Source organism: Lissotriton vulgaris, chromosome 9 (genome assembly GCF_964263255.1).
Source record: "Lissotriton vulgaris chromosome 9, aLisVul1.2, whole genome shotgun sequence".
Lineage (NCBI taxonomy): Eukaryota > Metazoa > Chordata > Amphibia > Caudata > Salamandridae > Lissotriton > Lissotriton vulgaris.
In genome coordinates this window covers 1,189,148,205-1,189,175,729 of record NC_141697.1, presented here as the reverse complement: position 1 = coordinate 1,189,175,729, position 27,525 = coordinate 1,189,148,205, and the positions used below count along the sequence as shown (strand labels likewise).

The following is a 27,525-nucleotide window of genomic DNA, read 5'->3' as shown; positions in this document are numbered from 1 at the left end:
TCAGAAGAAGCAACAAGAAAAGCATAACATAAGGTTAAAAGGTATGAAACATTGAAAACATTGTAAACCAAATCAATCCTCAATATCCCTCAAGGGAGGGACGGGAGGGATAATGTTAGCCTCCGTGTCTTTAATGAAATCCAGATTCTCTGGTCATGTTAATAGGAGAATCGCAATTTCATTACAAGACAGGAGGCTACATTATGCATGTTGGTAGCCTTGAATCACAACATCAGAAACATGTTCAATTGGTTTACAATAATGATGGGCAAAGGTAGAGGCATTAGACCAATCAGCAGCCTTAAGGATAGCATCCAACTTACCACCCGACCAGAATGACTTGCTGGCCATTGCGCTGCTTAGCGAGTGAGTTTGAAATTTAGAAAGGTCAATACCAGCGAAGTTCATAGCCAATTTAACCCACCTTGCGATAGAGCATGATTAGATGGGTTTAAAGGGTTTAACGTAGGAAACAAGAAGTTGATTTGCATCAGGGGGTCGAAGATTAGACATCCTGGAGTTGTATTCCTTCATACAATCAACAACACAGAGTTTTTTGCAAAAATCAAAACGTGGATAGAAGATAAAGTCAGACATGGTCTTACTTCTCCTGAAAATTTCAAATTTAACACCAAACATGTCATAACATCTATTGGAGATGTCCAGAGCTTTAACATCTGAAACTCTGCGACAGGAGATTAAACAAAGAAGAGAGGCAAGTTTAATTGAAAGACATTTTCTGTTAAGAAGGGAGTTATCAGGCCAGGAGCAAAAAAGGTCAAGCAATAGTTTAACATCCCAAACAGATTGATATTTAGGCCTGGGGGGCCTTTTAAGTCTGATACTTTTAAGGACTCTACAAATAATAGCGCTCTTACCTACCGTTTTACCGTTGACAATAGAGTGACCTGCGGAAATGGCAGACCTATAACAGTTAATGGATCTATAGGAGAGACCACTGTCGAAAAGTTCCGCTAGGAAATTGACTATATTAACGATAGGAGCTTCCACGAGATCCAAGTCCCTTTCCAAGCACCAACTAGACCATTTTTTCCAGATGTTATTATATCTGTAGTGTGTTCCAGGTGCCCAAGATTCTCCAAGGAGTGTAAGAGCAGATGACAAAAGTCCAGACAATTGATTAGATTGCCTGACACTTTCCAAGCAAGTTCAGGCTCCCTGAAAGAACCAGGTGGTGATCTTCTCCATTTGCGTTTAGGAGGAGACCTTGAGAGGCCGGGATTAGGAGGGGAATGTTGCAAGAGAGTTCCAAAGCTGTGGGGAACCATGCTTGAGAGAGCCAGAAGGGGGTTATCAGGACCAGGGAGCACTGTTCCTGTCTCACTTTCTGTACAACCCTTTGAATCATAGCAAAGGGGGGAAAGGCGTAGGGTCGGAGAGGAGCCCAAGGTTGGAGGTAAGCGTTGACAGCGAGAGCACCCGGGTCTGGCATCCAACTGAAATACTGAGGAAGTTGGGAAGACAAACGACTTGCGAAAAGGTCCACATCGGAAGGACCCCAATAGTGGACCAGGGAATTGAAAATGGTCGGATTGAGTTTCCAATCGCTGAAGTCTATTAGGAACCTCGAGTTCCAATCTGCAGAGAGGTTGGATTTTCCGGGGAGGTACTCTGCCCTCAGGGAAATCTTGTGTTCCAAACAGAACATCCAAAGTTTCTTGGCCAGATCCGATAGGTCGGCAGATTTCGTACCACCAAGACGGTTGATATACGAGACTGCGGAAACGTTGTCCATCTTCAGGAGAACGGATCTGCCTTGAAGAGACTGTCTGAAGCTCATCAGTGCATAGAGCCCGGCCGTCATTTCTAAGAAATTTATATGGTGGGAAGAATCCGAAGGGGTCCATACACCACCAGTGTCCTGGTCGAGGAGACGGGCACCCCAACCGTGAAGGCTGGCGTCTGACTCTAGAACAAAGTCTGGAGTTGAACCAAAGATAGCTCTTCCATTCCAGGCGTCCAAATTGTCCAGCCACCAAGAAAGTTCCAGTCTGGCTTCTTCGTCTCGGGAGACTTGGTCTCCGTACCAAAGTCCGGATCTGAGAGCTTTGGCTTTTACTCTCTGAAGAGCACGGTAGTTCAGGGGGCCATGGAAGATAGCTTGGATCGAGGAAGAAAGGAGACCAAGGAGTCTGGCCAGTTCTCTGAGGGATAAAGAGTGATGTTTGAGGACAAATCTGATTTCTTTCCGAATTTTGGCAATCTTCTTCTTGGGGAGTAAGAGAAGGGATGTATGACGTTACAACGCATACTATTACAACTACCTACCGTTACAACGCGACCATTACAACGCATACCATTACAACGCATAGCGCTTTGAGGTGCTGGATAGTGGTAAGTATAATTTACTATTCTAACTCCAGTCCCCGTGGACCCTAGGGAAGGTGTTGGATAGTAAATTATACTTATTCCCTATCCTAGAGCGCCCCCCAGCACAATGCGTTGTAATGGTATGCGTTGTAAAAGTCGCGTTGTAATGGTAGTGCGGAGTAAAAGATGCGTTGTAACGGGTGTATACCAAGAGAAGACACCTGGATGTGTCCACAGTGAAGCCAAGGAACTCCAGAGATTTGGAGGGTAAAAGGATTGATTTTTCCCTGTTTATAATGAACCCAAGGCTTTCTATAAGGTTCATGGAGGTTTGTAGATCTTCTAGAATCTGAGAGTGAGATTGGGACATTATTAGTATGTTGTCTAGATAGATGATGAGACGAATACCCCTGGCTCTTAAGATGGAGACTATTGTTCTCATGATTTTCATGAAACACCAAGGGGCGGATGAAAGACCGAAAGGGAGGGCCTGAAATTGAAAAAGGCGATTGTCCCAAATGAATTGGAGAAAGGACTGATGTTCTATTGCCATGGGAATGGTAAAATGGGCGTCTTTTAAGTCCAATTTGACTAGCCAATCTCCTTGGAGAAGAAGGTCCCTGAGCAGATGGATGCCTTCCATCTTGAAATGACGGTAGACGAGGTACTTGTTTACCTCTCGAAGGTTTATTACTGGGCGCCAACCCTTGTCTTTCTTTTCGACTAGGAAAAGGGTGCTCCCAAAATTCTTTTGAGACCAAGGGACCTCTATTATAGCGCCCATTTTTAACATAGAGGAAACCTCTTCTTTGATGATTTCTAGATGTTCTGAAGAGAGAATCAGAGGACTGGGAGTGGTAGATTGGAAAGGAATCTCTGTGAAGTCTATTTTGAAGCCCTGAACTGTTTCTAGAGCCCACGGGTCTTGAGTTAAGGATTCCCAGACATGAATGAAATGTTTGAGTCTGCCCCCGACCTTTGGGGGGGAAGAAGAAAGAAGTGCACTTACTTGCGGTGGTGTTGTTGGAAGCACCACGAGCGGGGAAGCCTCTTCCGCGTGAACCTCTCCTTCTTTGTGGGAAGTACTGTCTGGAGTTGGAGGGGTAGAAGCCTCTTCCTCTACCGGATGAACCTCTTCCTCTTCCGTAGGTGAAAGGCCGGAAATTCCCTCGGCCGGAAGAACGGCCTCTTCCACCGGCCTGACCAAAAACACGTTTCATATTGTTTTGGGCTTTGTCTAAGGCTGTAAAGGTCGCCACAAAATGTTTGCCGAGAGTTTTGATCATTTCTTGTCCGAAGAGGAGGCCATTAGGTTTAGAAGATGGCTCTTTTTCAGCAAGGTCCCCGAGTTTCGGGTTGATTCTGATGAGGACGGATTTTCTCCATTCAATATTGAGGGAGGAGTTAGCATTACCAAGGAGTACAATGGCTCTCTGACTCCAACCTTTAATCAGGTTAGCGTCCAGGGGTGTGTTGGAAATGTGTGATTCCTCAGCAAGATCGAGGATCCTGGTAAGGGGGCCTAGAAGGTCAAGAAGCCGATCTTGACAGGCTTTAAGGGCTATTTCCAGACCTTTTCTTGGATCCTTGCCTAGTTTAAACAGGAACTTAATCAAGTCGGGTCTAAGTTGGGAGTTTGACAGACTTTACCCTCTATGAATGGACGGGGGCACTCAGATCTCATGGTGTTGCGTGATTCTCCTTGAAGAGAGTTTCTCAGCCACTTGGTGATGTACTTAACCACGTGATCGTGGGGGTACCACTTTTTGCTGTTAGGGTGGGAGATGTTTTCTGGGGAGAACATTTCCCCACCAAGAGGGTCAAGGATCGTGTCCTTTGACGAGGGGGAGGAGTGCGTCTCTGAGAGAGCGTTAAGGTCCCATTCATCGGTATCTTGCTCGTCAAGGTCCAAGACGAATTCGTCGTCAGGATCCAGGAAGAATTCATCTTCCTCTGAGCTGGAATTGACGGGAGCACTGAGAGTAGTTGCGTTGCCAATGGCGCTCGGGACAACATTAACTTTTGGGGCGCTTGGGCCTCCCATGCCTTTTGAGGTGCTTGGACCTCCCATGCCTTTTGAGGTGCTTGGACCTCCCATGCCTTTTGAGGTGCTTGGACCTCCCATTTCAAAGGAGGTAGCGCGACCTCCGTCAGTGCTTAAACAGTGTTTGCTTTTTTTGGTAGCCTTAGAGTGTTCAGCTTCTAGATCAGAAGTGTCTTCATCAGGTAAGAGGGACCTTTTATTAGACATAAGCTCACGGAATGTATTTAGCATACAGGTCCTCATTTCCTTTTAAAGGAAGGATTTAAAATTATCACTGTTGTGATTTGGGGAGCTTGCAATAGCGTCATCTGATTCTAAATCAGACATGGCAGGTAAGTAAATTAACAAAGTTATTAAATAAATTAAATAGCTAGTATTATGGGTATGAGAGTTAGGCAACAAATTAGTTCTCTTCTTTTTTTATTTTTTATTTATTTTAATCAAGAACCTAAGGTAATTCCAGGTAAAATTCCAGGTAAAGTAATATTAGGGGTAAACTATAATTAATCAAGAACCTAAGGTAAATCCAGGTAAAATTGCAGGTAAAGTAATATTAGGGTAAGCTATAAATTGACCCGATCAGAGTTGAAGGAACAGCTGGTGGCAGGAGCGCAGTCGGTAAAGCCTTGAAAACGGCAACCGATGCGCTCGAGCTGAAGGAAAATGGGATCGAGGAATGAACCCTGGCGGATACACAGCGTTGTGTTGCTGTTGCCGAGGGCCATTCCTCGAATCAAGATGAGGGAGATGTCGGATTTGCGGGCAGATGTGAGGCGATGCGAGGGACGATATCGCTGCGGAACCACAGCAGGGGAGGAGGTAGGAAGGTGTGCGCAATCGGGGAGAGACGCGCGGTCGACAACCATAAATTGGAAGTCGAGGGGTGGATCGCGGGGAGTGATAGCGATCGAGGGAAGGGTGGGGAGCGAGTCACGCCACAAGATTAGACTGAAAGGTGCAGTTAGGTATGTTTTTTCCAATAATAATATTGAATAATGAAGTTCAATAACAAGTTCAATAATAATAACAAGTTCAATAATAAAGCAGTATGAGAGAAGAATAAGTACACATCATATCAAAATATCAGAATAGGCACCATATGGGAATAAAGGCAAACTGGCATAAAGAGTAGTAAGGATTGAAGAGGAGTTACTTATCTGTTGTGAGCCGCATTTAAAAGAGGCTGATCTTTCCTGGCACAAGCCTTTTATGGATACTGTGATGTCACTTTGTTCTTATTCTAAGTCTTTGTGATGTAAGTGCATTAAAAGGATTAATGCATAATGTAGCCTCTGTAGTATCCCTTTAACTGTGTGCTACTGCCTTCATATGGTGTCCCTGCCATCGCTCTAGAATTGTTATGCTTGATATGTGCATTCTACATTCTCTGTGTGGTGGTTGACCATATCTCCTGAGTCTTGCCTACAAGTGGTTGTACAAGCTGTTTCCTTGGTACTGAATAAAGTACTCTTCTTCCAAACCGTGTTTCAGTTTACTTCAACTGTATGTCCAGATTGCCTTGTGTTTCCTTAGTTGCCACGGACTCCCTTTGCGATGTGGATGTAGTTTTAACTGTTGATGATGTAAACGATGCCAGATGCAATACCACGTCCAGTGTCATCTCTGAGTCGAATTGGCGGGATGCCATGTCTAAGGATGTTTCCTTGTCCAATGTGGTGGATTTTCTGAAGCAAGGGTGGCCTGAAGAGAGGAAACTTTCTGGCGATATCCTCTCTTTCAGCAAAATAAAGGAAGAACTCATGTTTGACCAGGGTTTTGTAACCAGGTGTGATAAAATAGTACCTCCTTCCGGTCTACGTGAAAAAATAATTTCTATGGCCCATGAAGGTCACATGGGGATGTCTAATACTAAAAGACGTATCCGTGAGTTCTACTGGTGGCCTGGCATTGACAGGATGGTAGACAAATGGGTTAGTTCTTGTTCTCCTTGCTCCAGTAGTGATAAATCTGCTAAACCTTTGGCTGCCAAATCTGATGTTTCACCTATTGAGTACTCCATGTGCCCTTGGAAAAAACTTGGAATTGATATTGTTGGCCCTTTGGATTTGTCTGACAATAAATCTGTTTTTATTTTAGTTTTAATTGATTACTTCTCCAAGTGGCCGGAGATCAAGGTTGTGGACAAGACCGGTTCTTCTCAGATTGTTGAATTTCTTGATGAAGTTTTCTGCAGGGAAGGAATTCCAGCTGAGCTGGTTTCAGACAATGGTCCACAATTCATTAGTAGTGAATTTTCATCCTTTCTCGACAGGTGTGGAGTTGTTCATAAAAGGGTGTCAAACTACAACCCTCAAGCCAATGGCCTTACTGAGCGCTTTAACAGGGTCATTAAAGAGTCGTTACAACTTGCTATTAAAAGCAAATTGGATTGGAGGAAGTCCCTTCGTGCTTCTCTTCTTTCATATCGTACTTCCCCTAACTCAGTTACGGGTTTTTCCCCTTTTGAGCTGTTAAAGGGTCGTAAACCTGGTTCCAAACTTCTACCTTGGTGGATGAAAGTAAAGATCCCTCCCTTGCCTAGTGCTGATCCTTCCTTGGTTAGAGACAAGGTGTTGAAATATCAAGAGAATATGAGATGTAATCCCACTCGCCCATTTGTTTCTAAACCTGGTATCAAGATTGGTGATTTGGTGCGAGTCAAGTTTGGTAGATCTTGTGGTTCAAGGTGGAACAAATGGTCTGATCCGTGTAAAGTCACTGAAGTCTTTAGTAAGGCTGTCAGAGTGGATGGTGGCAAAGTGTGGAATTTTCGCAGAGTTTCTCTGTGTAGAAAACCCAATGTGCTGATGAATTCTCTACCTTCCTCAAATTCTCCCCTTGGCGCTGATTGCCGCCCCTCTGATGACTGTCACCCTGCTTTGTTGGATACCTTTTGCAGTGATGTTCAAACTTCCTCGAGAAACAATGATGGTCTTGTTCCCAACATTGTTGTTTCTCCTCCCAATATTTTTGTTCATTCTGAACAGTTTTCCCCTGACAATTCTGTTCCTTCTCATGTTATACAATCTTCTGATGTACCCCTAAGAAGAAGTTCTCGCATCAGGTCAACTCCTGTTAAGTTACGTGATTTTGTGCACTAGTTTTCTTTTCTGATTTCTTTTATTTCTCTTGTTTTTGGTTTTGTTTCTTTTTGTTTTTTTTAAGGGGGGGAGGTGTGTAGTATCCCTTTAACTGTGTGCTACTGCCTTCATATGGTGTCCCTGCCATCGCTCTAGAATTGTTATGCTTGATATGTGCATTCTACATTCTCTGTGTGGTGGTTGACCATATCTCCTGAGTCTTGCCTACAAGTGGTTGTACAAGCTGTTTCCTTGGTACTGAATAAAGTACTCTTCTTCCAAACCGTGTTTTAGTTTACTTCAGCCTCCTGTCTTGTAATGAAATTCAGTCGCTGCCGGCATGACGTGTGGGGTGGGTTGCACAGACATGGGGGTCGCGCGCGGGGGGGGGGGGGTTAATTTCAAATGAAACAAATAGTTAACTCACCTTCGCTGGACTGGTCCCGCGTCGTCTCTGCTCCTCTCCTGCTCTGGCAGGAACAGGAACCAGGTAGCCTCCCTCGCCTCCCATAAGCCAATCACAACGCTGCAATGACAGTGTTGTGATTGGTCGGGACGCCGACCAGCCAATTGCCTGTGGGGAGGTCATTTTATCCATGTAGGCTGCATGTACCCTACATGGAGAAAAGGCAGAGTCCGCATGACTGGTTTGGTCGGCCCCAGAGGGCCGACCAAACTGTCAGTGCCCTCAGCAGTGGGCAAGCCTCTCCTCCCCTGCCCTAGAGCAGCACCGCCCACCCGCCCGTCCCCAACAAAACACTTCTGCTTTCTCGCAGTGCAAGAAGCAGAAATATAAAATGGTAGCTTTACCATTTTAGGTTTCTGCTTCTCGCACTGATCGAAAAAGCAATAGGGTGAATCTCCTCCACCCTAGTGGAGGAGCCGCCACTGTCAGAATTAGTTCATTATTTTAGACAGCAGAGCTCAGAAAGAGGCAAGCCTTGCTCACAGGTTCCATGTTGTGCTGTCTTAAAATAAAGTTCTAACTCTGAGAAATATCGGGTTAAATGAATTGACTTTAAGCCCTGTAGACTCATAAAAAACACTCAGCAGTTTGCTGAGCCAGCCCTGCCCATCATGATATGGCCCTTGGTGAGCCAAGTTCACATGCGCATAAACATTGTCATAGTCTTTTTTCTGACCACTTTTGTTGAGCTAGCACCATAACACCTTTGGGTAACCCTTGCGCTTTATAAATTAATTTAACATAACATAGCAAGCAGCGCTAACGTAGTGCCACATTTCTCAATGGAAGGGAAACTGGTATCATAGCATTTAATTAAATCCTGACAAGTTAAAGGGTTACCACTCTCATAAAGAATCACACTTGCTGTGGATTTGAACTTTTCCCTCCTCTGCAAATTTTTTCGTATTTACCACAAGTGTCATTCGTTGGACAGTGCAAGGAATTGTTGTTAAGAACTGTATGTTTTAAAGACAGTGTCTAAACATTAATAAAAATTCATTCATTCACGGAATACATGTCTCCCTCTGAAGCTCACTTAGGAGGTGTAGGTTTGGTGGACGTGTGCAGTGGAAGCTCCTGGGAAGAGGGGACAGAACATGAGAGTCATGCATTTCCCCCCCTTGTGGAGGTATATAAATTATATTTACCTGAAATAAATATAATAAAGAGGAATACTCTTGTAATCAGAGGAAAGCAAATGGCTACAAAATAAATCCACTAAATATGTGTGTAGACAAACACTGGCAAACCCAATAAGCCTGGCTTTAATGTGCTAACATAATTTAACAGAGGTATAACCAAATGCTGTTTATCACGTTAGTTCCTGCACCCCTGGATTGCCAATGCAGGGAAGAAAGCAGGAAAATAGAATTGCTTTCCTCATGTAATTCATGTGGAGATAAAGAATTGACAGTGACAAATAGCACAATTATTGAGTGCACCTTTCAGATGTTAAATAGAGCCTCATGCATTTCAAAGGAAGCACTTCAGAGAAAGCAGAGTGATACTGTAAATAACCATTAGCATGAAGTGGGAGTGTAATACTCGTCTGGGTCAAGCAAAATTCCACTTTATGTATATTTTAGAGAATTGGTAACAATGGGCCTTGCAGACATTTGCACTATCAAGCAAGACCTAACAGAAATGAAACTGAAAACATTTATTTTTATTTGCAAGATTTTTCAACAGAAATAATGGACGGGGGTTCCACCAAACAAGAGATGAGCACAGAGTCTTGTGTGGAGGGATGCTGCATCCATCTCGCGCTTTCCTACCATAAGGGACAGGAGCAATGCCTTTGATTGCTCATCCCAGGGTGTGGTCCACTGGAGAAACCTGGAGAGTGGGTGGACATACTCAAGGTACCAACTTTGACCATCTGGACCTCTGGGATTCTAGGAATTTCCAGACCTGGTTGGGCGAACGCTACCTTTGCAGCACGCCAAAGGCCAAAGTTTCAAAGCCCTGCAGTGCCACCTGAGAAACAAGATGGAAGGTTGGTAGACACCTTGGAGACCCGGCTTTCCATGCTACAGATATCTCTGTTATGTCCGTTGGTTTTACTCCACGTAGGCGGTCTCTCACCTCTGCGACTATAGCGCCTTGACACTCTTGGGCATTTTCTGCACTTTATAAATCCTGTTCAAGTCAAATTGCATCAGAAACCCTACTGGTAGCCTCCCACCAGTAACCATGGGTGGCAAAAACCCGTGCTGACAGCCTAAGTGATGCATTGTAACAGAAAACACAGCACTTTGTTGAGGGGATGGTGAATGGGGTACTGGAAAAGAGGACCATCCATTATCATGTGACTTAGATGTCCAGTTATTCACAGAGTGATCCATGTACCCAGGTAGGCAGCTGAGAACCTCTTCCATGTTTTAGCAGAGGCAGGAATCAAGGCACCAACGATAAAGGAGCTTGCCCATGGTGGCACAGTGTCGCCCAGTCAGAATATATCAGAGTCAGAAACCTAACCACAAAATCACACATCATCCATAAGTAATAAACATGGACATGGTCGGAAGGACCCTCAAAGCGCTCTAGAAAGTGATCAAAAAGCTTAAGGACACTTGTTACCGTAGAATACATAGAGAGTAAATTTACTTTTTAGGGTTTAGCGGCCTTGAGGTTGTGTTGTGTTTGCAAGTGAATTTGGGCATGTTGGGGATTAGTGGTGAATTGTCTGTGCAGGGAAAGGGCTGTGAGTCCATGGACGGGTCGAACACAAGGATGTGAGGAGCTTGTGGAAGAAGCAATCTACATAATGAGCCTGCCTGTCTGATGTTTGTAAGGGTAGGGCTGGGACTTAGGAACTGGGAATTAGGGGCCAAAGGTGACTGTGGAAGATTGGACTGCAAGCATTAGAGGTTTTTGTGAGAGTGGAGCATCCAGGTGACTGATCAATTCAGGACAGCAATTCCAGTACATTTATTGGCAAACAAGTGGATAAAGTAGTCTTCTTTAGTCTAAATCAAAGCCACGCTGATTTTTAGACAAAACACACTTATGCAATTCCATGTAGACATGATCTTTAGAAAAAAGTAAAAGTTGTAAGAAAGCAGATAATGTTGAACAGAAAAATACTCCAAGATGAGACAGAATCGTAAACACAAAACCTGCACCCAGGATTGAGCTCAGCCACTTCACACAATGCAACACAGACACATTAATCCCAAACTCCAGGACAGAGACAATGCTTATTTTTTATGTATTCATCATTGCTGTGGTTTTGTTGAGCAGGACCCTGTTGGATCCATGCTTGACGAAGGACTTCCGGCAGCCGTCAATAAGGGCTGGACGGATGCAGAGAAGATGAGATACACTGCTACTAGTACTAGTACTCCCACTGCTGCTGCTACTACTACCACTGCTACTACTACTGTTACTAGTACTTCTACTGCTACTATTACTGCCACTAGTACTACTACGGCTACTAGTACTGCTACTTGTACTACTACTACTGCTACTAGTACTGCTACTTGTACTACTACTACTGCTACTAGTACTACTACTACTACTACTACTCCTACTACTACCACTGCTACTACTACTTTTACTAGTACTTCTACTGCTACTATTACTGCTACTAGTACTACTACGGCTACTAGTACTGCTACTTGTACTACTACTACTGCTACTAGTACTACTACTACTACTACTGCTACTACTACCACTGCTACTACTACTGTTACTAGTACTTCTACTGCTACTATTACTGCTACTAGTACTACTACGGCTACTAGTACTGCTACTTGTACTACTACTGCTACTAGTACTACTACTACTACTCCTACTACTACCACTGCTACTACTACTTTACTAGTACTTCTACTGCTACTATTACTGCTACTAGCACTACTACGGCTACAAGTACTGCTACTTGTACTACTACTACTGCTACTAGTACTGCTACTAGTACTACTACTGCTGCTACTACTACTGCTACTAGCACTACTACTGATAGCATTTCTGCTGTTGGTACTACTATTACTACTGTTATTAATACTGCCACTACTACTACTACTGCTACTAGTACTACTGCTACTAGTACTACTACTACTACTACTACTGCTACTACTACCACTGCTACTACTACTTTTACTAGTACTTCTACTGCTACTATTACTGCTACTAGTACTGCTACTTGTACTACTACTACTGCTACTAGTATTGCTACTAGTACTAGTACTACTACTGCTGCTACTACTTCTGCTACTAGCACTACTACTGATAGCATTTCTGCTGTTGGTACTACTAAAACTGTTATTAATATTGCCACTACTACTGCTACTAGTACTACTACTACTACTACTACTACTACTGCTACTACTACCACTGCTACTACTACTCTCACTAGTACTTCTACTGCTACTATTACTGCTACTAGTACTACTACGGCTACTAGTACTGCTACTTGTACTTCTACTACTGCTACTAGTACTGCTACTAGTACTAGTACTACTACTGCTGCTACTACTACTGCTACTAGCACTACTACTGATAGCATTTCTGCTGTTGGTACTACTACTACTACTGTTATTAATACTTCCACTACTACTACTACTACTACAACTACTGCTACTAGTACTACTACTACTACTACTGCTACTACTACCACTGCTACTACTACTTTTACTAGTACTTCTACTGCTACTATTACTGCTACTAGTACTACTACGGCTACTAGTACTGCTACTTGTACTACTACTACTGCTACTATTACTGCTACTAGTACTAGTACTACTACTGCTGCTACTACTACTGCTACTAGCACTACTACTGATAGCATTTCTGCTGTTGGTGCTACTATTACTGTTATTAATACTGCCACTACTACTACTGCTACTAGTACTGCCACTACTACTACTGCTACTAGTACTACTACTGCTGTTATTACCACTACTTCTAGTACTACTACTACTGCTACTATTACTGCTACTAGTACTACTACTACTGCTACTATTACTGCTACTAGTACTAGTACTACTATTGCTACTAGCACAAGTACTATTACTACTACTAGTACTGCTACTGCTGCTACTAGTACTACTATTACTGCTACTACTACCAGTACTACTAGTACTACTACTGCTACTAGTACTACTACTGTGATTACTAAAACGACTACTACTGGTAGTACTAAGAATAATAATGCAGCTAATCATTCTTAGAGTATTATTACTGTGATTATGATTTCTATTATGAATAATATTAACATCATCCTAACAATAGTTATTGCTGAGTATGATGATATTCAGCATTATATTGCGCACCATTATAACGTGGTTCTATATAGCTCGCCCTACCACACTTCTCTGGTATTGCAAAGGACAAACTTTTCCAAATCCGCATGGAGCCATGTCCCTAATGAGCAGCGCATCCCAATCCACTCCTGTGAGATTTACCAGATAAGAAGTCCATGGGGCCGATTCACAGAATGAATTTAAGACTCAATTCTAAACTTACTACTATTTTGGCATTTACAGAATGAACTTAGTACTTTTGGTATTCACAGAAGTTAGGATTTTGTCTTAAGTGTTGTCTTAAGATAGACTTAAGACAGACTTAAGTTAGGATTTTGTCTTAAGTCTGTCTTAAGTCTGTCTTAAGACAAACTTAAGACAAAATCCTAACTTCTGTGAATACCAAAAGTAGTAAGTGCATTCTGTGAATGCCAAAAGTAGTAAGTACATTCTGTGAATACCAAAATAGTAGTAAGTTTAGGATTGAGTCTTAAGTTCATTCTGTGAATCGGGCCCCATGTTTCCAAGGCAGATCTGCTTTATTTCTTCCTCCGCTGCTCTGAGGGATGCTTCATGAAGGAGCCATTGGTTCCTGTGTAGTACTACTTCAAGACCTTGGTGGGATGCAAGGCCAGTGATGTGACCAGGATTGTATGACTCCTGAGTGTGCTCTCTTGAGGCTGAACGGCTGCACACTAGACATGCATCTCCAGGTTAGGAAACCTCAAACATTTCAGGTGGATGACGTAAGTAAGAACATGCAAGAACATGTCCGTCTGGTTAGGATGCAAATAAATCTCTCTTGGCTCAATGAAATTATTTTCTGCCCATTCTTCTTTTTGAAATTGGTTGTGTTTACAGATTAGCTCACTTTTGTCAAATAGGTGGCCTTTATGAAGCCCCCATTTTCTTTAGGATTAGGAAAACAATAGAATCGTTAGCTTCCCTCATTCATCATGTGCTCTCTTGCTCAGAAGCTCTTGTATTTCTTCCTGCAGAACAGTTTACTTCACCTATTGATGTGGTCTAGAAGAGGTTACCACCCTGTGTCTGTTGACTGAGTTGCAGTCAATTAAAATGTACAATGCCAATTTGTCTGAAGTGGACTTTGTCCAAACGTCCTGCTTAGTGCATAATTTGAACAGGTGGTTTCAGAGGTCGGCACCGGCACTTAATTCTCAACACCACCACATGATGGTGCTGTCTGTCTAATTGTGGCGGGGTACAGCAACGGTGTTTCATAACTCAATATACAATAAAAATCAATAACACCAACCATTCAAGCCAATTTTATAGCTTTGACCTGAAAGAGACTGAATTGTCACACTTTGCACTTACTTTTATACAAATTAAGCACTGGTACATCCAGAGGTGGCCACCAACCATCAACTTTGGACTACACTAGGAATAATAGGGGGCACTGATTTCTTGATGGCCTTGTGATGTATATGAAGATATAATCTGCTTCTTGACTCTTTCAAGATGCCTGCTGTCAACATACTTTCCAGGCGAGAAATATTTGGAAGAGGAGAATGAACTTTGTAAATCGTTTTATCTCCAAACATCATGGCAGCATGGAATTGCATCTTCCATAGCAGGTGCAATGGAGGGTTCAGTGCACCAATTGTTGAGGAGTATCTGCTGCCTTGCTACTACTGTTTCTCCCGATACTGTCTCCAGGCTTAAGGTCCATCGAGAGCTAAGTCTGATGGTACCTCAGCTTACTACTCTAAACCTTCATGCATAGATCAAATTCCCCCATCAATTCCCTCAAAGCTCATAGAAGGTCGCTGGCCGGTATCTGCGAAGTAAGTGATGGGTCTCAAAGCGAGATTTGTACCTTCTTCAGAAGTAGAAATGTTCCTTTTGTCAGTAGGGTATATAAGAGTTACATCCTTCACTGCCATAGGTGACATGCCACCAAAGCTGAACAATATAGAAATAGCCTGGACAGGTGCTGGGAAATATCCAACACTTAAAATAAATAGATATATGGCCTCTTCTGCCCAACCTCCTAGAACTACATCTATCATGGCTGAACACAAAGAAAATCCAACCGGGGCAAGAGGTTGACAATGTAGAGCTTTTCTTTTCGTGAGACATGAAATGTTTGCTACTGGAAGCCCCTTGCTTTATTGACTTTGCCAGGGAGAATGGTAAGAGTTCGCTTGATACGGCTGCACTCTATTGGTCAGATGCTGGTTGTTCCTTGGTGGGATGAGGATCCCACGTCTCCTTGTGTACTGGCGTACTGGAGTCTGTGCATGTGGCTTCTTCACCATCCTGTCCCCCAAACGCCCTGGCTGCAGCTGACACATTGGACGCAGGTGCCCTGTGCTTGAGCATTGCTGGGAGGACTAATCAGGGCAACACCTAGGCTTGCTAGGCATTTAAGCCAGGGGTGAAGAGGATCTTGACTGGTACATCCCTCCACCCCTTACCTTTGCTTGTGTGCTCTTTTACTGCTGCTCCCCCTGGCTGATAGTCAACACAATTCTATGCTAACACCAGCATCCCATCCCTTGGAGAGTCACAAAAAGCACACAGGGCCTGTGAAAGAGCAGTCTTTGCAGCACTCTCTAAGGGTGGGCGGAGCTGTATCAAATAATCAGACCAGCAGGAATTCCTGCTCAGAGGGTGGAATTTATGTCACAATAACTGGTACAGAGAAGCGGGATGTGGGAGATGAGGTCTTATATTTTTTACTGAAGGGAGGAAAAGAGGAAATGTAGTCACCTCTCTCTTTCTTCCGTCCATGACCTAATGTCCATGCTCGGTCACCATCATGGGTCATAGGGAACATGTCGTAATTAAACAAGGAGTTATACAATAGAGCTAGGTGGAGAATGTATTGTGTTCAAGACAGTGAATGCTTGAGTTCTGTTTCTTGGATAGGGCCTACTCTGGATTCTCTATATTTTTAGGTCTGGCCTTAGTCGAGACATTTTGTTTCTACTAAAAGCATATGCATAATATACCTACTTATAGAAGCTTTTGGCCCACCCTCTTCATCCATTGGTTTGGTATTGTGTCATTCACATTTTTCTTCCACCCACTACAGCATACAGCATGCAACAAAGGGTCAGCCCACTTCAGCCATTGGCTAACTGCACTGTGAGTTATGGTGTTCGTCACTTTCACAAGGAGCACATCCACACTCAAAGTAGTTCCCTTCAGTTCCAGGCACTACTAGTTGTGTGCTTTTTGAGATGAAAAAATATTTTAGCTTTTAGCCAATGGTTTTTTTTGGGATTGAGGGAAGTTTTTAAAAAACCATGGCAAAACAAACAAGCATTGAAAAAGCCAAAAGGCTGGCAGCCTTCTTTTCCTTCAAATGTATTAATCTAAACAGCAGTGCGGGTCAGTTTATACACAAGCCATCAGTGGGTGGACTCCACCTAGACCAGGAGCCTAGGGCTCGCCCACTGTCGTTACTGGTAGTCTGGAATTGTGGGGACGTGCAAAGACACCCGTGTGTAGCTGGAGAGATCAGGCTTTCCTGTGCCAGCCTGGTAGATTTATAGCCTGTGCCAGTCCAATGTGGGAGGGTCAGGTGCGAGAAACAATAGAGGCTCTGAATATACAAGGCTGGCCCGGATGACTTTGCCCTTCAAAGGCGACATTTGATCATCTTGGTGCCAGAAATGGGCGAGAGACTGTGGCCTGTAGGAGAACGTAAACTCCAGTGTCCGAAAATACAGTTTTTGTTTTTTCAGACTTAACACACTTAATTTGAAGTGGCCACAAGCCTCTTGCGACAGTGATTTAGAAGGCCAGTCCTGGCTTTTTAGTTAAGTGACAATTGCTTAATCCCCGCAATGAGAATTCTCATGGAATACTTAAGTCTGTTTTGCTCACAACAATTGTGTGTATGAGGGACTTTTTTACTATGGAAACGAAGTTGGGAGCGGGTTTGCCAAAGATTACTTAAGTGATGTTTAGCTGCAGTAGACATGGAGCAGATAAAGGAGTGTAAGTGAACTTTCGAGACAAGTAGTACACCAGGGTTTTTAGCAGAGGAGGGAGGAGCAGGGTGTTGTGGCCTCTTGCTATCTTATGCATTCTCCCCACAGTCTTGATGTCCCCTGCTGCTCAGCCAGCGAGTGAGGTCATTGGATGGTTGGAATGTTGAGAGTCTTTGTGCTTGGAATGTTGGAGTGAGAAGGGCTGGGCAGAAGGATGCTGCTCCTAGTGGGGCGTCACCTGCCACCTACAACTAAGCGAATAAACCTACATCTATAACTTATGGGTATCTATCTGTTGTGGGTAATAGAGGGTATAATGTACAGGTAGCCAGATAGTTTATCCAAGATGTAGGTTCATTAGAAGATCAATACAAGTTCCATGTAAGTCTCAGGTAGTATCAAGAAGATAAGTAAATGGAGGGGCTGGAGCTGCCAGTCTCTTTAGCAAGTACCCAAAGCTTGTAATTCAGAAGTTATACTTCTTTAGTTGCAGTTTGAATGTTCCTTTTCTTTAGTTGCAGTTTCAATGTTCCATGTAAAAGAAAATTCTAAATTTGTAGGTTCAAGAGTCCAATCGTCGCCAAAATGTTGTGGGTAATAGAGGATATAATGTACAGGTAGCCAGATAGTTTATCCAAGATGTAGGTTTATTAGAATATCAATACAAGTTCCATGTAAGTATCAGGTAGTATCAAGAAGATAAGTAAATAGTAAATAGATAGTCCCACCAGGAGCAAGATGTTAGTAGCTCAGCCCACACTCCTCAACTGTCATTCCACAGACACACAGGCACACTCACATTCTAAACTCTCTGATATCACGCACTCCAACATTCCACACAGACACCACACTCACTCTGGCTTGAGCAACTAGAAAGGAGGAGAAACCAGGTACAACACTATCCTTCATTGTAACACAGGGGGATCAGGAAAGAGACCAATCAGGGTGACTGAGAGGAGTAAAACTAGGTTGATTGGGTGCATTGAACAGCATGTGAATCTGCAGACGACCTCCATTTTATAAATCAATGTTTTGTGTTTCTCACAGTCTTAGTAGAGCTGACATAGTCCCAAATGCATTTCTTACAAAGTAGTGATCAGCCCGGGTTAAGGAGCAATATGTCCATGGGACGTAGGATCACATGTAGAGTTTGTGCACCATGCTTTGCTTTAAAGCCAAATCATTGCCCCATTCTCTGGATTAAGGGTTGTGTTTTTTTCTCTCTCTACAGAAGGAAGGCCAGTCCAGAGCTTACGTCATAGCAGAGGAGCTGCTGTCGTCAGAGCGCGTGTGAGTACACAGTTGGGCCTGGCTAACCTAATGCTAAGAGAGAGTCTATCTGTGCTTGACTCACTAATAGAGTTCCATCTCTGTCCGTAGGTACGTGGAGCGCCTGAAGCTGCTACGCACAGTGAGTGCATCATTCCTGTTTGACTCTCTAGATCCACTGTTTTACTGTAATTTAGTTCAAAGAGGGTTTTGCACATGTCTAGCAATTGATGGCAGGCTAGTGACCCACTCTAATTGCTTTCTACTGGTGCAAGATACTGTGCTCTTTTGAATAGGGGCTTGTGTAGTTACAAAGATTTATATTTTTACAAAATTCATTAGGCTTTACGTCACAACGTTTTTCGTTTTGCTACATTTAAGTGGAAATGATGACTTTGGACATGTAACTACTAAAAATGTGTGCTGATTAACTTATACTGTGCAGAATATAGTCACGAGTCACAAAACTAGGGTAAAATTAAATTGGGAGATTTATGGGCCAATCCACAAAAAAAAGTGTAAAAGTTATTTAGGAGATTTGCACCTATGGTTTAGTGTTGTTTTACCATTTTTTCCAGTTCACTAAACTATTTGCAGAGGTGTGCCTGCAAACTTGTGCCATTAATAGGTTTGAAGTCTACCCCTCAAGAATTCTTGTGAAGAATTCTTGTGACTTTTTCTGATGTTCCAATTTTCCAATGTAGAATTGTTTGCACAGTACAATTCAGCACTGAGAAATGCAAGTGCCGAAATACAATTGCACATTTTCTTCTGCTTGGGGAATAGATTTTTCCTGTGCAGAAACCTCTTCCTCTGGATCCCACTAAGTATTGTTTGGCAGTTTTATATAGCACAAAACTGGGCCAGGGGCATGAGAGTACTTTACAAGGGAAGTAGACATTACACAGGGAGATGAACTGGTTTGCCAAGATTCAGAGGATGTGAAGGGAAGCTGGAGATTTGAACCTGAGTCCCCGGTCCAATGTCAGCAGCTCTAGCCACTCAACCACATCTCCTCCCAAGCTGGTGGGTGTCCGCTCCCCAATCCCTCATTGGATCTGGATGTATTCCATCCCTCTGCCGAAGCAAATTCCCATGGTGTGCCGAAATGTCTGTGGGCATGTTCAAACTCATAAGGCGAACCATACCAAATTAAGAGCCCATTTTCTTGCCTGGGATTTACATCTGAATAATTCTACAAAGTCATGGCGAGCCATTAGCATTTGTAACAGGATTTAGACTTTCTAGATGTCCATCTGTGAATTGCTGTTTCATATTTAAATTTTTTAAATACCTTTTTGAGTCAGGCTTCTAGTGTTGTTTTCTTGGGAATGTACCACAACATCATGTTTAAATGTTGTCCCCATCAAAAAATTGTGTCCACATTACTGACTACCACAATATTGTGAAGGCAAGTATATATATATATATATGCTGTCTGTGTGTTGCAGAATAAATTCATTTACTCACGGAAATATTGGGTCTCCTGTTTTCTGGCGGCGCTGCGGTGATATTGAGACTACGGCGTTGTTTCGTGAGAACTCGTGTGGATATATATATATATATATATATATATATATATATATATATATATATATATATATATATATATTTTTTTTTTTTTTTTTTTAAACTACACATATACTGTGGTACTTGATATGGTTGAATCAATATTTTGGCAGGGCGATATTTCGTCATACATACAACTCATTTGCTGTGCAATGCATTAGTGCAAAACAAATGCAGTACAGAGTACATTTGCAGAGAATAAAATATGAAAATACGTACTATTGTCTATAGAATAGTCTTGCCAATGGTGAGCTGCATACATTGTGTAGCTTGGCTGGGTTTGAGCAGAGAGAAAAGTATCTTGCAACAGAATTAAAATAATAATGCACTACGGAAAAAACTTCACACAGATGATCAGAGAGGTAAACCAGGGAACTGCTCAACCTAAATTGTGTGGAAAATGTACAAAAAATTCTTAAATGAAATAACAGGATTTTTTTTTTCCAGTTGGAGTTTAGGTAACTTGAGTGTGCTCAGTAAAGTTATAAAACGTGGCAGTGATGCTGAATATAAGAAAGACAGACTAATATTGAAAGGAAATCTTACTTAAGCTCTCCCGGAGATTTGCAGACGAGTAACTGTTTTCCTCTAAATTGGTTTGTTTTGGAGAGCTTAATCAAAGTAAAACCAATAGAGCAGATTCAGCCCTACTTGGCTGTTTTTGTTGCTCTTTCAGTATCTTCTTTAAGTGTCTTGTACCTGTTTAACACTTCAGGCAGTCGGGATGTCTGGTTTCTAATTTCTCACCGTTCTGTGGTCATTATTGCGGTAAACACTCCTTCTGAATTTTCATTCAACTGTGAGCATCGAAAGTTTTGCAGATCTAATCATATTAATCTTCTTGATATATTCATTTTTTTCAGGAACCCACTTAAATAATCACATTTATCATCATTAGCATTTAAAACCATTCAGTTTGCCTATCAGATTGAGGATGGTTTAGAATGGCTGTGTATACTTAGGGCAAAGGATACTTTGTTGATTATAAAGATAGTATTCATGGTATATCTATGCAAACCTAGCATCCATGGTGTGAAATCCACTTCTGATTTAGTATTTCTATGTTCTACGCATACTTTCAAACAAGTTGTAAATGTCATAAAGGCATGTTGACTGGAAAGAGAGTATCAAGTTTTGTTTTAGTCTCTCATTAGCACAGGATTATGCAGGTCACAATGGTATGTGGAACCAATTCAGAGGCATCACAATTGAAAACAACTAAATACAGGGATAACTTGCTAAAATATACAGACAAGGATACTATGCAGAAGTTACCAACACTTTAATCTGGGTCCTGAAAATGATTAATCACTGCACACAAGTCCAATCAACATGGTTTATGCGGTATCGCACATATGTGGGTCACCAATGCCAAATTCAGGATTCTTGTTCGTGCTTTCCTCCCTCATTTCCTTGAAAACAGGAAGTGATGGAGCACTGAGAATGAAAAGCTTGGCTCTGAGCTGGTCAATGATTCACAGCCAAGCGTACCAGGCATTCAAAGCAAGGCAATAGGAAGTGCCGCCTTATGTTTGTGTATCAGGGAAGAGAGGGTGCATGGAAAATATTTTGTCAGATTATAACTGCAACAATATTTATACAAGGCAATTTTAAATGGAACAGAGCTATTAAAATATAAACATGTATATTTTGTTGGAACAAAGAACACAAACATAGCATTTTAAGCTGATGTTAATGGTGTATTTCAACATTGTGTTGTTTGGTATTTTTAATATTCAAAGTGTCACGGGTGCTTCCTGCACTCTAAACAAAACACTCAGCCATGATTAAGCTTAGAAATCTTTAAAAAAAATTCTGTTATGTCAGGAAAGACTGGAAACCTTGACGCTATATCTAGGAGAGAAGATTCAGGAAACTGATACAGGGATAGTGTTCGCCCTTTTGTAGCTGAACCTTGCCCTCAGTCGCTTTCCTGTGTTTCCACCACATCTGCACAATTCTGCAGCAGGCTGACTCCATCTGCATCTGCTACTGTTCATTTTTTCTCTCTTTTACAATGTGAAAAGGAGAAATGGACCACCCTGTTTGGTACCTCCCTTGATCTTTTACTTGAGGTTATTTTGAGTTGGACAAGAGCAGGGGGTTTGTGCCTCTTTCTCCTATTGTCCTAATGACATTCCTTTCAGAAGGCTGTGTGCACTCAAGCTTAGCAAGGCTGTAATTTTTTGGTCTATTGTTTAGTGGCTACATAGAAATCTTATTGTTTATATTGTATGATCATTTTGATGTTTTATACATCGGTACAAAAAGTCATTGCTGCATATAACATAAACAGGTGGGATGGATTAGTAGGACTTCCTGCATTTTCTGGCTCAAAGAATCTTAGCCACATTTGGTATTCCATTTGCTGGAAATTAATCTCTTTTCTGATTCTAGCCATGTTTCTTAGGACATATCCTCTAATCCTTTCTGTTTCATTCACCTTTTCCAGCTATTCTACTTATTGGCTTTGGATGTTCTCTCTGTCTACTTCTAGGAGCGCTAATAAGTTTACAGTAAATAGGCAAAATAGCATGATTTTTTTTTAAATCACCTTCTCCAGCTATGTGAACCTAGTGAATTTGGAAGTTCCCTCTGTCTACTTCTAGGATTGTCAAGAGGTTTACAGCAGATAGGCAAAATTGCACGTTTTCTCAATTGTTTTAATAGCAGTACATTTGCAAGCAGCATATGGCAACCCCCAGGGCCAAAATGATTGTGAGCTGCCAATTTTACTGATTATAGTGTTACCTGTATTGTGCCTGCAACAATTTGGTATTGTATTTAAAAGAAGTGCTTGAGATCAAATATAGTACATGTAACCTGAAATGACCAGCATATTTGTGTTGCTGTCTTAAACGCAATCTAGGAGAATCAAGCTTGACCTGTGCTCTGAACAGCAGGCATCCAAAATAGATGAGAATGATATTGAGGTCATGGTGGAAGACTTCATATATATTTCCTGTGAGCAGTAGGGTTATGTCAGTGGCATTGTGCAAAGAATCAATGTGAAAGGTGAGACTGTTTTAGTCAAACACAATGTCAGAAGCGCACCCTGGGGGGGGGGGGGGGAGGGAGAGGATGGCGGGGGAGGAATGGAAACGTTCAATGGGAAATTGGTTGCTCTCATGGAGTAAATGTGCCACAGTAAATGTATGGAAAGGGTGGATTTCACACGTTGGCTTTTCCCAAAAGTTATTGCTAAAAATGAGTCAGAAGAGTTGTGCCTATGTACTGTCTTAAGGTTTACAGATACACATATTTCGACGATTGCCTTTCCCTCCAATGTGATTCAGGAAGTTATGGCAAACTTGTTCAAGGCATTTTTCAACATTAGATTTGTGGATAAACAGAATTCAATGTCTAGGTACATTTCTGATACAGGGTAGAGCATAGCAGTATCGGCAGTTTCGTTTTCAGTTGTCTTCTTCTTCTTTGCCTTCTAAAAGGAAATGCATGTTTTGTTCTGCCTTATCAGATTTGTGCCATGTCTGTGGCTGAACATAATGTGATTTGAGGGAAGGTGTACATGTGTTAAGAGAAAGCGAAAGTATGGCATGAAAAGTGTGTGTTTGTGAATGAGTGTATTAAAACTAAGCCTCATCTCATCTACACTGTCACTGACACACCCATTCCCAAAGACAGGAAGCAGTTGTTCTCTTTTTTTAGGACTCTTTGAGCATAATTCAATGTTTGTTCCTGGGTTTTTGCAGAGACTCAACAATCATCCTATGAAGAGGCGAAGTGCTTAGGCTTGTGATGGGCCCTTCCACCCTGATTATGGCTGCCTTTTGCTGCCAAACCATGGGGGAGGTGATCCAATGTTGCTTCCTTGAATTAGAGATCATGGCACCTTGCTACGCTGCAGGATTTTCAAATAATTCTGGAACGCTCAAAGTAACTCCTGTGCCATATCATGAACAGCTATGATGGCTCAACAGAAAGCCGGCTACCCCCTTAGATTGATGAAGTGGCTCTCAAAAAGAGTATGATACTGTCCCAGAGAGGAGCTATCTCAACCTGTTACAATGGGCGAGTCAAATAAGCTAATTAATGTAAACACTTTCTGTCCATCAAGCCATAAAATTGACAATGGTATCAAAAGAGACTGATCAGAACTTAGTAGCACAATTCCTGCACCTACTTTTCTAATGTTTACATTCCGTAGGTGTAAAAACTTCAATGATCACATTGTTTGGGCAAGTGATTTTTCCCATGTTGAAATTCCATCACCAATTCATGGGATTGAGAGCCCATCGAGTGGCCATCACCGTTGTAGAAAATGCATATAGTATGCAACCTTGCTATAACTACCAAAGTCTTTACACATGCCCACGTCATACACACTTTAAACTACTTTTCTAACTGTAACACCGCACTTGCAGTTAGTATATGCTATGTAGTGTCCCTGTGGACTTTTGCATATTGGGCAGATCATTCAGAAGATTAAACAAATAAAAGTGCAACATCTGAGCAGGATTAGGTGCAAGATTCTGTCTGCTCCCATGGTCAACCTCTTTGTCATATTCAACCATATGACACTCCCCATCAAATGGCAATTAATGGAGTTAATACAAATACCCCATCATGGAGAGCTTTGTCGTGTCTATCATGCATAGATTTAATGGTGAATTTCCTGAATTAGTAAATGGACGTCAGAAAGCACAGCTTGGAGAGACAGTGAGCAGTGATTGCCTCTTAGTGTTTCTGAGTTTTGCTGAGCCAAGGAATCTGTTCATAACACAGCCCTGATTAGGAAAGTTAGATCTTGTTGGAAAGTTAGAACTTGTTGGGAGACTATGAGCCTACCAGAGGCCATGGCTTAAAAGCAACCACCAGTGGATCAGTTGCTCCAAAGGGTGAAATGTTTGCCGAGCAGATGCCATGTTTTTTTAGCCCACTCTGCAAACCTTTTTATTTTTCAAGAATAAACTTCCAAAGCTGGAGTCACTCATTCAAAACAAAAATCAAAGGTAAACACACACAGAGGGAGTTAATTCCATGTGCACAGTGACTGTTTTGAAATTTCCCTGCCCAGGACCATCACACTTTCCAAGGAGAACCCAAGGAATGGAATCTAGTAATGGTCACCATGCCCTTTATATGCTGGGAGAACTGTCACTCTGATTTGACGGCCCTTTTGATGACCTGCCATTAGGTCATTGGTTTTCAGTGGGGAAAACAGCTGATGCACCATATTAGGAAATCCTGGGGCATATTTGAAAGTGAATGGCAAAGCGTGGTGTTAAGCAAAAATTACAAACCCCACGCTTCGCCATTCTGAAAATGCACGAAAGCACCCTCTTTGCAATGGTATGGCACATCCCTGCATTTTCCCAAGAGCAGGCGGTAAACTCAGCTGCCTAGCTCGAACGCAGGCACTCAGAATCAAGCAGACACTGACGTACGAGGACATCTCGTTTTCAATCATTGGATCGCCTTGGCGGTCCCCATCATTAATTTCCACCGGCTGGTGAAGAAAGAATGTATTGCCACAATCTATGGATGTGAGTTGGAGGTATCGGCTGACACCTGCCTGAAAATTGCTGCAAAGTTGGATGCGCATAGTATAGGACCTCAAGTCGTTTGGCTGTCACCCCTTCCCCCTGTTCTGATGAAGACCCGCCTCTGATGCTTACTAATCTGCACAACCGTTAAGGGTTGAAACGTCGACGTTGTCTTAATTAGTCCACGCAATTCCCTGACATGAAGAGAAAATCGTATTTTCCGTTGGGATGTATGCGATGAGTTGTGGACAAATATTGTTTTTGTGGTTAATTTATGTCACCCCTGTACAGCACTCTGTCACATATCACCACCAGTCACTAATTGTACCACACAGCTACTGGCTCACTCGTTGTATGTGTTTCATGTCTTTGACAGCCTTCTCTTTTTTATTGATTTGCATTTACACAAATATAAAGTAAAGAAATGTACTTTTGGCATAAATTGGTTGTTTTCCCTACTTTATCTTGGTGTGTTACTTTGTTATATGATTAAAACATATTGCCTTTAGATTGTTAAGTACCTTGTGCAAACTAGTTGATCTCCCCGACAGAACCACTGTTTTTCTTGGGCTCGAACGCAGGCACGCAACGCACAATAGTGAAAGGGTGCCTGCATTGAGGGAATGATTTTTTAGGTACAGGGGATAAGACAGTGCTTAATATGTAAAATAATAGTTGCCAATGCTCAAACATTTTGCTCAGATACTGCCACCAGTACTGCAGGTCATGGTGTCGAATAAAAAGGCCATATCCTCTTCATTCCACCTCATGCATCTTTCTTTCATCCTTCACCAGACACTCCCTGCCCCTCAAACTCAATCCTGCATGATGTTTTGTGTCCCTGCTGTATCTATTTGTCACTCTTTAATTTCCTTCTTTACCTCTTTAGTCGTCTTTTCTCTCTTGGTTGGTTCAAATTAAGCACTGGGCTCATATTGTCCAATTCATGCACCAAAGCACTGTTCATTCTCTCTCTCCCCTCTCACACAGACTCACCGTGCATACTCGCATCCATCCACGTAGAATTGTCATACAGTGACACATACACACACTCTTTGTCCACTAGCACACACTCTCATTGTTGATCCAAAGATTCACAATCCACGCACACTTGCCATCCATCCACAAGCCACCAAACCATCCATCCACACACTCACCATCTGCCCATAGAACTCTCCACACTCTATGCATATACACACACGTTGGCAAACATTTATCATCAATCTATCCACACACAAACTTGCCATCATCCATTCCCATACAAATCCCAACAATTATCACTCATCCACAAAAAACTCATTTAACCAAACACACTTCTCGATCCAGTCAACCAGCCTCTCAGTCATTCACCAAACCTCTCTACCATCCCTTAGACCATACTATCTACCCCACTCAATTGTCTCCTTGCCTACCCATGCATATACCCATTCCTCCATCTACTAAGGTATCCTTCCATTCACTCACTCATCCAACTGCCCACTAATCCATCCACTCTATTGTAAACCTTCTCCATCCATTTAGCCATCCTTACCCATTTATTCATTTAACCAGGCATCCACCTAGCCACACAAAAACTTGTCCATGTAAAACACTTCTACATGACATTTCAACATCAACAACAGAAAACATTACCCATCCACCCACTCACCTGTGGATGGATGTATCTACTTACCTAACCATTAACTCACCAATCCACTCATCCATTCCTCATACACCAACTAACTCATCCATCCATTTATCCACAGATCCAGTTCATTGCTCACCGAGCCACTCACTTGTGAACCCATTCATTTGTCCACCCACTCACCAGCCATTCACGCTAATAGCTCACTCACCATCTCATCGCTTCACAGGCATTTACTCATCTGCAGTCACATGTACACTCAAACGGACACATCAATAAACATAGATTTTCCCACAACACTTCTACTGTGACCATCACAATTTAGCGCAATGCGCCACAGATGCCACCCAGAAACTGAGATGATACGGCAGTGGTAGCACGCGGACCTGAACACACCATGCCAGAAGTGCCTCCCAACCTCATC

General features: G+C 42.4%; 1 protein-coding gene across 1 annotated transcript in view; it reads left to right on the top strand.

Annotated features, from left to right (window-relative positions):
• FGD5 (FYVE, RhoGEF and PH domain containing 5) overlaps positions 1–27,525 on the top strand; it is a 473,217-nt gene that overhangs the window by 227,966 nt on the left and 217,726 nt on the right. Inside the window, exons 4-5 of the mRNA XM_086939254.1 lie at positions 18,364–18,422; positions 18,513–18,543. Of these exons, the coding sequence (XP_086795380.1) occupies positions 18,364–18,422; positions 18,513–18,543 (90 nt within the window). The remainder of the gene's footprint in view (positions 1–18,363; positions 18,423–18,512; positions 18,544–27,525) is intronic.